The sequence below is a fragment of the Chinchilla lanigera genome, unplaced genomic scaffold, assembly GCF_000276665.1.
Source record: "Chinchilla lanigera isolate Chin_1 unplaced genomic scaffold, ChiLan1.0 scaffold00099, whole genome shotgun sequence".
Classification (NCBI taxonomy): domain Eukaryota; kingdom Metazoa; phylum Chordata; class Mammalia; order Rodentia; family Chinchillidae; genus Chinchilla; species Chinchilla lanigera.
This window is the reverse complement of record NW_004955500.1, coordinates 5,390,003-5,403,240: the sequence shown is the minus strand read 5'-3', so window position 1 is coordinate 5,403,240 and position 13,238 is coordinate 5,390,003. Positions and strand designations below refer to the sequence as shown.

General features: G+C 46.2%; 1 protein-coding gene across 3 annotated transcripts in view; it reads left to right on the top strand.

The window, feature by feature from the left end:
* The window catches only part of Slc38a1 (solute carrier family 38, member 1), a 75,617-nt gene extending 65,587 nt beyond the window's left edge, over positions 1-10,030 (top strand). For 2 of the 3 annotated variants that reach the window (XM_005406597.2, XM_013505700.1), the window contains exons 15-17: positions 2,753-2,894; positions 3,005-3,102; positions 4,782-10,030. In XM_005406597.2, coding sequence (XP_005406654.1) covers positions 2,753-2,894; positions 3,005-3,102; positions 4,782-4,883 — 342 coding nt within the window. In that variant the 3' untranslated portion in view covers positions 4,884-10,030. Of the gene's footprint in view, positions 1-2,752; positions 2,895-3,004; positions 3,103-3,622; positions 3,769-4,781 lie in introns of all 3 variants that reach the window. The other variant, XR_001231494.1, reaches the window with a different exon arrangement.
* Positions 10,031-13,238: the final 3,208 nt, after the last annotated feature.

Below are 13,238 nucleotides of genomic sequence, written 5' to 3'. Positions count from 1 at the left end.
TGTTAATTCCTATCATTTTGTCTTGAGACCCTGTTTCACTTTACATGTTCTTGCTTGGTATTTTTATGGTTGTGATGCTGGTATGCTGCTGCTGTTCTCTTTTTTTTCTCATTTATGACTCTCTTTAAAATAAAATTAAACAAAAAAAGAGGGACTGCCTTCAGAGACCCCAAGTCATGTCCTGCCAGCCAAGGCAGCCCCTGAAAGTGGACTGCACTCTGAGGCAGAGTGCTTAGACTCATCTTCCAGGTGGTCCGGTAGGGCTGAAGTGCCTGGTTGCACTCTGCCTCCTCCCTCTGGCCAAATTGTCATCTCCACCGAGGATCCCTGAGTAATCATGACTACAGGAAAAGAAACCAGCCTATTCCTGGACTTGGGCACAGGTCTCTTTGTCCTTCTCCAACCCTGGCCTGCCTTCTCGTCTCCATGCCTCAATAAAAAGTTACTAAAAAAAAGCTCACTTAAGCTGGAACTGGGATAACTTTCTCTTCACTCACTCCTTTTAGTTATGCCTAAAAGCCTAGGTCTGTCATCCTGGAGAGATTTTATCCTGTCTAAATACTATAATATGTATTCAGGTTGCCAACTAATCCAAATGATGCTGAGGCTGGTTTTTACAAATGTAGTACATATTGTTGCTCATGTACAAAAATTTAAGAGAGTTTTTCATTGGTCAAAATAAGGTGTTAATCTGGTTTTCATAAGCCATCAAAAATTTAGAAAATAACTTCTAGAGGGACTTAGAAGAGAATGTCAGACTCCATCAGTAAAGGGGTCTAAGGCCAGTGGGTTACAATTGTTATCCTTTAAAAACAGTTGTCTAAACTTACCTATCAGCTCTTACCGCTCATGCTTTGATAATACATGCTGTCATTTCTTGGAAAATTTGTTCTTGCCTAGAGGATGCCAGGCCCTGGGTTATCATACAGATACAACCTATAACAAATGTAGATTACTTTCGATTCCTTTTACTGGAATCCACCAGATCTTGTCTAGAGAGAGGGTTGTATAACACATGTCAAGGCCTTAACTAACTATATTCAGTGGGTCTTAAGTGACACCACAGCTGGTCTCTCTCCTAAATAATAATGTAAAATTAATAAGACCAGCCATCCTTCAAAAATCAGATGACATTAGACATTCTAAGAACACAAAAAGTACTTGTACAGTTATAAAAACTAAATGTGTATACATTCCTGATTCTTCTCCTAATATCTCAATAGCTGTTCAAGATATTAGATGACAGAGCAATGACACGTCAGACTGAAACTCCCTAGAACATACCCTGATCCTCTTTATGGGAAGCCATTACCGGTCCTCTTGGTGGAAATCTTTGCTGACTGTATTCCTAATTATCCTGTTGATCTTATTATTTGACCCATGCATACTTAATTGTTTCTTTGGCTTTGTCTCCTCCAGACTTAAAGCTACATGCCTACCCAAGATGAAAATGCCTGGTGTCTATTGAGGGCCTTTAGATTGACCCTCTGGAGAGTATCACTGACTGCCGATCAACAACTACAACCCCCTTCATCCTACACTATTCCCTCGCAGCAGTTCAGGTTACTTCTTCAGAGGGGGGAATGTTGTAGGCAGCTGAGTTAGATAGAAATATTATAGGCAGCCATACAGGGCCAGGTCCTCTAAGGAGCCAGTATGGAAAACAAGATACCTTGTGAATGGAGAGATAGGCACTTGCCCTGTGGGCCAGACCTCAAGACAAAAGATGAAACACATGCACCCACAAACCTCCCTAGGGGTGGACATCAGGGATTGATATTCTAAATAGGTAGCCATCACCTTGAAAAAGCCAGGAAGAGTCACTGCCCAACCCCACAGGAAAAGCCCCAGTTCAGTATTCAGGCCCACTTGCTACATGACTCACTTCCCCATTTGCTCCCTATTTAATCAATTTTACCTGAGCAATTATACTCATAATCTTATTGGCTAACTGTAGTTTTGTCCCGCCTCATGCCCACCATGTGATTTCCCATGTTTCCCACCTTGGACCCGCTTCACCTCATGGCTTTGCTCGATAAAAGTCCCTAGAAAAGGCAGGTTCCTTGGCAACCCATGCGGGCCCCCTTCTGTCCCTCTCTGGGACAGAAGCTTTCCTTCTCCCAGTAAATACATTCTGCTCTTAACCTCTGTTGTTCTTAAAATGCATTCTTTGATTTTGGAAAACATCAGCTCGTCCCAGGTATCTTTCAGGTTGGGAGTTTCTTTCCCCTAGATCATCTTCACCAGTGTATCCGTTGATTTCTCCCTACTCATGCATAAAGTAAAACGAGCATTTCCAAGAACTGCTTGAGAAAGTGGCAAGAACATGAAATAAGTGCGTGCAAGGCAAGGAGTACCCTGAGGGGGGTTGATGGCAATGTGTCTCTCCCATAATTTTTTTTAAAACTTTAAGCACGCGTGTAAATTTTGATCACCCCTGTTTATTAAAATACCTTTTAGTTTTAAGTTAACCCTCCTCCTTTCCCAAACTTTAAGGTATGTCCGAACTCACTAGGCCTTACAGAACATTTTACAAATCTCTGGCCATCAATAAGTCAGCTGCTGCTTAGAAATGTGAAGTGAAGGGGCTGGGGATTTAGCTCAGCGGCAAAAGTGCCTGCCTGGCAAGCGCAAGGTCGTGAGTTTGGTTCCCGGTACCGGAGAAAAACGAAAAAAAAAAAAAAAAAAAGAAATGTGAAGTGAAGGTTGATGTGTGTGGTCGCTGATGGGCTTTTATTTTCTTTCCGTGCAGGTTCGTTCCTCTTTATTTGAACTGGCTAAGAAAACAAAGTTTCATTTATGTCGCCATATCTTGGTTACCATCATACTCTTGATCATCCTCAACTTATTGGTGATCTTCATCCCATCCATGAAGGACATTTTCGGAGTCGTAGGTGCGTCTGTTTTACTTTGCCCTGATCATTTAACGACGCACAGCAGCTCTTGAAAGTTAAAATTTCAAAATAACAACCACAAACTTTCTCCTTTCCTTTCTGTTTTGCAGGGGTGACATCTGCTAATATGCTTATTTTCATTCTTCCGTCATCTCTTTACTTAAAAATCACAAACCAGGATGGAGATAAAGGAACTCAAAGAATTTGGGTAATGTCTCGCGCCAGCCAATGTTTCTGATTCGTTTTCCATTTAAATTTAGCAAATAAGTAGTCCATCTCTCTGCCATCTACTACTACTTCCGGTTGCCTTGAAAGGAGGTATTAGCCCGTAGTTTCCCCTCGGGGTGATAAAAAATTTCACATCAGAATCTTCTCCATTCCCTCAAAATGTTTCTCCCGGTTTTACCTTCCTACGACTTAGCTTTTGTTCTGATGCAGAGCGTGGCCAGCAGGAGGATGGAGGCTTGTGCTCCTGTGTCTCTGTAGGCCAGTGCCCTCCTTGCCTTCAGCAAGATAGGAGCATAGAGGAGCTCAAAGGCTAATGCAGCCCGCTGCTGCCGTACGATTTCTAGCTCTGTAACAGCTTCTTACAGCCCAGAGCACATGCAAGGCCCCTTGAATGAAATGCCTGGAATTAGCTTAAAGAGTCTTTATGATTTGACAAATTTTTGGAACAAGCAGACCTGGATTCAAAAACTACCTTTCTATATTGGGATTCTTGTTTCCAGGTCTGGTGACGTTCAAGGGCATCTCGAAGGTGGTGCACTTGGAGACAGTGAGGGGAGCAGGGCTGGAGTGGCTGCTACTGAGTCCCTTCTGGAGCACCATGTTGCTTGGCCTCGGAGAAGGCTTCTCAGCTGCCCTCTCAGATAGTGTAAGCACCGCACTGCACATGGTACCAAGCCAACAGACCCAGGGGAGAGAGCAGCGTCGCTGCTGCTGGAACAGCACCTAGTTCCCTGAGAGACTGCCCTGACGCCGTGACCCCCCAGTCCTTCTGAGCCTCCCCTGTAGGCGCCTCCCAAGACAGAGAGGAAGGAGCAGGCGCTGCGGCACTGAGCGAAACACATCACATTAACGCTGCGAAGGAGGGGGCCTGTGGCCCGGGGTTTCTCCGGGCCTCTCCTTCCCTGCTCTTACGTTAAATCCGGGTCTTTCAGATGGCATTAGGCCAGGGCTGTGGCGCGCAGTGACTGCTGGTCAGACTGGTCCGCCCCCCCTCTGCCGCCTCCTGTCCCCTTAGCGCCGTCTCCGCCTCACTCCCCGGGCAAACCCGCTCTCGCGGGCCGTCAGCCCTTACCCCCGCACTGCTTTGCTGCAGGTTTTCAAGGCTCAGGGACTTAGAACCTCATGTTGGACCGAGTCACCTGTTCACCCAGGACCTTCATCAGCTCCTCGGGGAACCTGGCTTTGGACACACGTTTCCATTTCACTCAATCAAATCTACTTTGTTTCCATGGACAGTGTGTGTTCCACTTTTTCACACAGAAATGTTTGCCTTGTAGTGATAACCTGGGCTGCTGGGTCCCAAGTAACAAGCAGCCTGGGTACTTCCCAAGGCTGGCGTCCTTTCTTCCCCTCCTTCCCTCCCCGCCCTCTTCCCACTTATAATCTTAGTTTGAGAGGAAGTGGTAAGGCTCCCCCCACTGGTAGACGGATGCCTGTGGGGTGATGGGACGTCAGGACAGAACCAGAGCTTGGCGCCCTTAGTGTTTCCCGTCCTCGTCCTTTCCTGCAGAGTCAGATTCACACGATTCGACAGATACTCTCACTGCTCAGCAAACTTCAACCACGGGGCACAAAGGGGGGGCTCTAGGTTGTAACCCAGGTGTGTGTGTGAAAATGCTGGCTGTACTGGAGCTCACCCAAGCCCTTTTCTTGCTCCAGGCTGCCCTGTTCCTGGGGCTGGGGGTGTTGTTCTCTTTGATCAGCATCCCCTTGGTCATCTACGACTGGGCCTCCTCACCCAGTGATGAAGGAGGCCACTGAGACCAGCCAAGAACAGAAAATGTTCCGGTCTGCTGCCCGCCGAGTCACCGCACATCCGCAACCCCTCGCCGCCGCTTTTCAAAGCTTACAGAAGCAAACAGAGACGTGCAAGCCACTTACAGTGGAACAACACTTCGGGTGCGAAGAAGAACCTCTACGTCCCCCTCCGCCTCCCACATTTCATGGAATCGTATTTTCTAATCCTTCTCACAAGCAGTCATTTTCACTCCCCTAACTGTGTTTGGTGGCTTCCTGGTCTCTTAGAACTTTAAAAACATGACCATCCATCATGTTTGTTTATTGTACATCCAGCTTCTGAAATGATTTTCCTACTGACGTTCAGCTCACGGTATCTGTACCTTTTTAGAAGAGAAAAGAATCTTGAATTGTATATATTTATTTTGCTTTACAGGGAAAAAAAAAAGTGGTTTCATAAATAATTTGCCTATTTTGGTTAACACAGCACACAGGGATAATCAGAGGAGAGTCGTAGGGCACGTGCCGCTGCTGGGTCCCAGCCGGCCCAGTTTGGAGGTGGCCGTGATCCAGGCCGCCCAGCAGCTGCCCCACCCTTCTCCTGAGTGGAGACGTGCGTGTGGGCGCTCTCCCCAGGGAAGGGGTGGGAATGATATGTTGGTAAATACACAAAACTACACATTTGGGCGATGTAGCAAGTGAAGTTTTGTCTCCCTCTTGGCATCCCGTGTCAGAGTCTGCTTCTACGGGGGAGACCCAGGGCGCCCTCCGTGAAGAGGCTGTCCAGAGTTTGTGAGAGGACGGTCCTCACACTGGGACGCTCTTCAGCCTTACAGCTGTGTTGTTGAAGGGGGAGGAAATGATTAGTGAGGTCAGAGCCCAGCGGCGTTTAGTCCTGTCCACCAGCTTTTAGCAACAGAGAGTACGTGCACCTAAAGATGATGTAGGATAAGCAATTCCTGTTTTATATTGAGTATTTTAGAGTCTTTAAAAGACTTGTTTTATATAAATCTAGGTTATTATAAATACAAGACTTTTGTACCTTCCATAGGCCTCCTTTCTGTTTATTCTCCACTAGCTGTCCATCTAGTCTGGCAGATAACCTCTCAGAGATGGTCTTTTTGAACAACATCTGCTGCAATCACTGTGTACCTTGCTTCCCCCAATGGGGAAGGCGAGGGGGCCTCAGTGACTGTCCTGTCTCTTCCCGTTACTGCCTGTGTCAGTTGACCCACACCGGAGGGCAGCTGCCCCTCATTCTTACCCCAGTTTTTCTCCAAAGGGAGAGAGCTTGGGACCAGGCAGCTGGGAGAGGAAAGGGAGCCAGAGCGTCTCCTCGCCAGGCTGGCCTCCCCGGCCTTTGGATTATCCGTGTCCTGTGTGGTAAGCAGCGTGCCTGTTCTGTGAGCTCTCCCTTCGAAGCAGGGCGGTTTCATCTGTGTGCATTCTGACTGAATTCTCCAGACACACGAGGTCACTGAGATACCTGGAGAGAAGCAGAGCCGAACTGCAGGCGGTTGGCCGCGTGTCTAGGTGCTCAGCTCTGGATTCTGATCCTGCTGACTCGGATCTCCAAAGGCCTTCGCTCCTGCTGAGAGTCACAGAACTTGCCCTCCCTTTTCAGACTAACGTCCCTTAGATAAGACAGACAGCAAAGGATGCTGTGGCCCTCTTGGGCGAGAGTAAGGGGTTATCTCTTGCCTTGAATCAACATAGTTTTTCATGTTATGCTAAGAGTTAGATCTACATTAGGTCAGAGTTCAGGCAGTTAGGAACATCTGACGTAGGTATGAATCCTAACCCCGTAGAACCCGCAGCCATCTCTGTCCTCCTCAGATGTGGTTCCCGTGTTAAGAGCAATGACAAACTCTGCAGAAAGATTCAGCCGCCCTTTGGGGCTTATCTGGAGCACCAAGAAATAAAGTAATCGGGCCGTGGGACAACCCTACATGTACAAATACAGTTTGCCAGCCCTGCTGTGCTCCTGTCTCCTTGCTTTAAGAACAGTTCGTTTTACATTTACAGAGTGAATTCAGAAAATTACCATTAACTCTGGGATGTGTAGTGAGGTTTTTGGGTCTCCGAGTTTTGTGTGTCTGTACCTGAAATTTATTATTTAAAATATATTTATTTAGAGGAATCACACCGGTGTTGATGTCTGTGAGACCACATGTTTTTAAGCCCTTCTTCGTGTGTTTATCGAAGTTTCCTGTTGACTGAATATACTAGACCTTACTGTAACTTGTCCAATGTCACCGGTTACATGGCTTGTGTGGGGTTAGCTGTAAAGTGTACTGTTCTTACTCTTGTTCAGAATAGTGAATTGGTAGCCAAAAAAGCCCATGCATCGTAGATGTGAGGTAGAATTTAAGCAGCACGGTCAAGTGCTATGGATGTTTTTCTGCTAAATTAGTAGACTAAAGAGTGCTGAACCTTCGCCATGGGAAGCAGCAGACTTTCCTGTGCTAGACAGGGTCTCCATACTAGGGAAATGCCAGTTCATTCTCTGGGTTCAGAGCTGTTCTCTAGTTAGTGTAACAGAGAGTACTGTGAGTCCCTAATGTAAGTCCTACTTACTGAGCCAGGTAGTGAAGCATTGCAGGAAGAAAGTTACGCTTGTCGGGGCAGGCAGTCCCCAGCGTATGAGGAGATCAGAATCCAAAAGTTTGGACATTGATTGTTTGCAACCTAGAATGTATTTTCCTTTAGAAATCAGGTTATACATCAGGCTGGCCCAGAGGCCAGCTAGAAAAAAGTAATCAGACCCACAGTGTAGGTGAAATAGAATCTGCCCGTAACAACCAGGCCAGCAAGTGGAATACTGTTTCTGGGGTGCCCGTGCTCAGATGGCCAAGAGTAGGTCACTGCCTGTTGGTGGGATGTGGCCCGCCCGTCCCCAGCCCCGTGCACACTAAGCCCTGCTGACCAGTGGGGTCAGTCGCCGCCAGGTTGTCCCCTGCAAAGATGGGGAGGAGTATGTCCAGAAGCCTGTGGTAGGAGGAGGAGGAAGCAGGATGAGGCATCTCCTGTGGGTGGTAAACTTGCAGGGCATTTCCTGGCTGGTGCCTGGGCTTTCCTCTGCCTCTCCAGCTGGCCTGCCTGCCTCCCACCCCACCGCAGCCGAGGTCGGTGCTGTCGCTTCTCCCTGGTGCAGGAATATCTCTGCAAGTGGCCGAGGCTTAGCAGCCCAAACAGAGGAAGGGCAAAGAAAGCTCGCTACCCACTTCCTTTCACCTTCTCACACCCTGTAAGAAGAAGGCAGTGGTGAAGGCTGGCGTGGACAGAGACTCCCCAGCGCTTTGGAGGACACCGCAGACCCACGAACGGACTTCGTTGTGGAGCTGGACCTGGGCCTCCAAGCCGGTGGTCGCTAATGTGTGTGCGCAGGCCCGGCCATCTGCCGCATGGCCTTCCGGGGCCCTGGTGCTCCTCGGGTTTGAGGAGCCCTCCAAGCTGATCAGCGTCTCCTTTGTTCTGCCTGTTAGCCCCTCCTTGGAGATGGCTCCTAGAACCCCCGAGGGGTCCTCGCGGCGGACCTCTTGGTGTGAAAGCACCCTCGGTTCCATCCCAGCGGGGCAGTGTGGGTGGCGCTTTTAGTTTGAGTGAGGAAGAGGCAGGTGATGTGATCAGGTTATTGATTTTATGCCTTACAGCAAAACTCTGTTAGTCTCCCTCCGTGTATCAGTTTGAATGGTTTGAGGCTTACCAAGAGCATATAGGCTTTAGGAATATAATTCCCTCATTCAAGTAAACATCTAGCCACTTTCAAAACGAAGATGCAATATCACTTAGCAATATTAATACATGACTTACTTTCCTTAGGGGTGTGGGTTCTGAGAATCCTTAGCAATACAGTGTCCTCTAAAATAGGGTGGATTATTGATAATGATGTAAGGCTTTCAGATACACATTGGGGGCAGGGTGGTTGATAACTGAAAAATACTACTAAATCGAAAAGGGAGAGTTCTTGGGGCACAATGCAAAGTAGGCGCAGATGCAGACGCCCTTGTCCCTAGGATGTCCTGAAGAAGGGCCTTGAGACCGAGCCTATCCGTACACGGGCTCGCATTTGTGTTTTTAAAGGAATCTACGCAGCTGAGGCTTCTTGTAGGAATACTTCCTCTGTAAATACACTGTAAATAAATAGGAGGCTGTATATTTTTGCATTTGTTTATCCTCACTGAAATAGAAGATGCTAGAGTCTGCATATAAAGAATAAGTGTTTTCGGGCTGGGGACGTGGCTTAGCGGCACAGCACCTGCCTGGCAAGCGCAAGGTCCTGAGTTCGATTCCCAGTACCCAAAGGAAAAAAAAAAAAAAAAGGATAAATGTTTTCATAGATATTAGTGGTTTTGTTTGGGAATTAGAAAATTTTTACATTCTCTCCCAGGTAACATAGTTCTCTGGATGTAACCTTGTAACCTAAAATCTTACTTAACTGTTTAGAAAAAAAACGTCTAAGAAATAGCTGTGTTGATTTCTTATGCTGGTGTTAAAGATCAGTTATTTAAGCAATAGTTCTCTGAGCTACCGGTAGGGAGTATTTAGACCCAGGTCATTGTCATGTAGAAGCAGGTGTATGCAAAATGACAAGTTGTTTCTTCATAAAGTTCTTTCACTGTTAACATTTATGCCACTGCACAGTATTTACGGAAGTAGAAGGGGGGGAATTTTTTCCCCCCCAAATTGACTTGCTGCATTATCCCATTTGGGACCTTTGAGGAGGAGAAAAAAAAAATGAGTATTAACTATGAGCACAAATTTGAAGGGAAAAAAATGTTATTTTATCAAGATTTTGAAAGTCCTGCATGTCTGCTGTTTATTTTAATGTCTACACCCACATAAAATGTCTTACATACTTTTTCCCAAAACACTTGAATTTCTAGAACATCAGAAACCCGCTATGTAAAGCTCAATGTATTTTAGACTTCATGTGAGTCTACTACATGTAGCACACCACCATTTTATTAATGTAAAAACTTTGTAAATGAATTTCAGATGGGTGTTTTAAAAGCGAATCACACATCACAGAACTTCACTATTCAGAGTTAATTTAATGGAGCTGGGTTTTTTCCAAAGTGTGGTGTAAATAAAGAAATGTAAGAAGATCTGTTCTATAACTGTTCTGTTAACATAGTTTTTAAACAATTAAAATGTGAATTAAAAACAAATCGTGCATTGATGATTTTGGAATGGGGTACGGACACAGGGCAGCTGGGTATCGTGTATTCTCTTCAGTGTTGCTGGTGGAAGATTTGCACACACTCGTCATGCGCTCAGTCACACAAGGTTACATTCCAAGAAGCCGGATTAAAAAAAAAACTTCTGATAAGAATGTATCTGGTATTGTTCTTCGTAACCAGAGTGGGAGGGACAGCGCTTGAACCCGGTTCACCTTCACGAATATACCCATTTCTGCTCTGTGTTGTAGAGGGGCCTTTTCCATACTGCAGCCGGCATAAAACGACGTTCTGTCAATCCTTGGACTTCCGTAAGACCTGCTGGGAGAAAGGTGCCGAGCCTTGCCTTTCCCTCCCTGTGATCTCTGTCCTAGGTGGCCCGGCCATCTACTCCTGACATACAGATCCTTGTGGACACAGTGCAGGGGTAGCACCGGCCTGGGTGTGACCGCTGAGCCTTGTGGTTCCTCCTTGGACTGCCCAGGTGACGACAGCCCTCCCGCAGGGCCGCCTTGGCCCGAAGGGACCTCAGGGTGGAGTCTCCGGCGCAGGAGTCCGAGCCACACGCTGCAGTCCGGCTGCAGGAGGGACAGAGCTGCTGCTTCGGCCCTCACGTGCATCTCGTGCCTGCGTCACTGACCCAAACCCCAGGCGCAGAGGGAGTAACAGCCACTTCCAAACCGAAGCAGTGGTAGAAGATGGTGCGTTGAAGAGGCTGTTGAGGAAATGAGCAGGTTCTGACCCGGTCTGCAGTGCTTGTGACAGTTCTGACCCCTTCCTCCTGCCGTCAGTCCATGCCTGTCTAACACTGCCGCTCTGGTCTGCCCTGTGTGGCCCACGCTTGTGGGGTGAGGCATGCTCTGCCCCTCCTGTCATGGAACAAACTGGGCTTAGTGGAATCTGCACCTCGCAGACCCGGTTGGCTTGGCTTCCAGGTTCATACTCACGTTCTTGGTTAAGAGGGTCTGGGAAGGGAAGATGAGGTGCAAAGGACCAAGCCAATTTTTGTGTGCCTATTTTTGTCTTGCATTAAGTTTTGGGCGAGTCCAAGATGGTATGACAATCTGCTCTTCTTTGGTAGGGTCAGGACAACATAAAAACCTGCCAAACTAAACCAAAGTGTACTGTAAGGCTATAGCTCTTAACACAGATTTGTGCTGCTATGAAAATGAATAAACAGGTCAGAATACAGAATGCAAAAAAGGACCCACGTGATACCAGAAAGGTGGCTTTTCAAATTAATCGAGGAAATGAAGGTTAATAGCTGGTGAGAAAATGTCTAGATTTTATAGAAAATGAAGCTAGATCTCGATATTACCTCATCTATAAAAAGAACTCAAAATATATTGAAGACATTAAACAACATATGGGGCCAGGTGTAGTGGTACACGCCTGTACTCCCAGCACTCATGAGGCTGAGGCAGGAAGATCACCATGACTTTGAGGCCATCCTGGGCTGTGTAGTTCACGGCCAGACTGAACCACATAGTAAGACTCTTGTCACAAAAACTAAATGAAAACAATTTTTTAAAATGCACGCGTTTTTTACAAATGTAAAACATCTTTCTCCAATAAATTAATCATGTGTCTTTTCTTTGTTTTTTGGTTTTGTTTTGTTTTGTTTTTTTTTGTATCTAGGATTAAACCCAGAGCATTTGCACGGAGCTACAACTCTGGCCCTTCTTTTATCTTTGATTTTGACATAGGGTCTCACCAAGTCACTGAACTTCCCAGGCTGGGTTTGAACTTGGAATCTTCCTGCCTCAGCCTCCCAGAATGCTGGGATTACAGGCATGTGCCCACTGTGTTTGTCTTATTAATGAAGGACAAAGGTCTTTTAAAAAGTGGTTCAGAGAAGAAGTCACAGGACAGATAACATTAAATAAGCAATGATAATGCTGCAAGAAACTGCTAATAGACAAAACTAGACTTACCCAAGGGGGAGATTAATTATGCTCCAACCAGACCATTTATTTGCATCTCTGGATGATAATTTTCATCTCTATTAGTTTGCTACAGTTTACAAGTTTAAAACAAAAAAGCAAAATGCATGTTGAACCAGATAACCCGGAAGGGACACAACTGTTCCCAGTAATCTGTTTTTAATTGTTTCCTCTGTTTCCATAAAAGTTCCAGGGGTTATCTTTGGTTGTAAAAGAGCTGATCTCAGTAGATTTGCCCAGGTTATTCACATAGGTGCAGTAACTATGTTAATTAACCGTAGAGACTTCCTTTTGCAAATTAGAGATGAGTGGTACTCAATAGCGACGAGAACTGAAGAACTGCAGTTTCTTGCAGTGTTTGAGGTGCTGGGCATTTGAAGCCAGGGCATGGATCATTCAAGGCGTGTGCTCCACCACAAAGCTATCTTCCCAGCCCTTTGTATGTATTTTTTTTAAAATCTTGAGACAGGCTCTTACTATATTGTCTAGGCTGACCTCAAAACTGAAATCTTCCTGCCCCATCCTCTAGAGTAGCTGGGATTACAGGTGGGCACGGCACGCAGAATTGCACTTTACAAAGTCTACTGTTTGAGTTGGGTGCCAGGGTGCACATCTGTGATCCCACATTTAGGAGGCTGAGGCAGGAGGATGGTGAGTTCAAGGCCAGCCTGGACTACATAGCAAGACCCTGTCTTAGAAAACAAACTCAAATTATAAATAAAGAGCAAAATAAAAGGTAGATGATAGGAAATCAGGAGAGAGATGTTTCTCCAGTGGGAAAAGGATGAAGAGATGGAGGGAGGGAGGGAGGGAGGGACAGGAGGGGAGTGAAGACGTGTTACGTGCCTGGACCAGCTCCACACAAGGAATGAAGACATGATGTCCGCAGACATGCACGAGGAAAACATTTTAAGTAGCTGTCCAAAAAAACCCGAACGACTTCTGGTCCCAACCATTTTCAATAAGGAATACGCAGTCCACAGGAGCTTAAAGAAACTTTATATCTGGAAATGGCGATATATATTCATGCAAACGCACAAAATATTTTTAAATCTCTACAGATGCTATGCCCAAAATGCCCCCCAATAATAAAAAGTCTATTATTTGATGGATCAAGGCTAGGAAAGTAAACTCAAGTTCTGTGTATTTCACCTGTACTACTATTTTGGGTGAATTTCTTTCTACCCAGGCCCCCACAAATTTGTTGAGGTGCTTGGCCTACCAGGAAGTGCCCTTTCTTATCACTTATGAGGTTA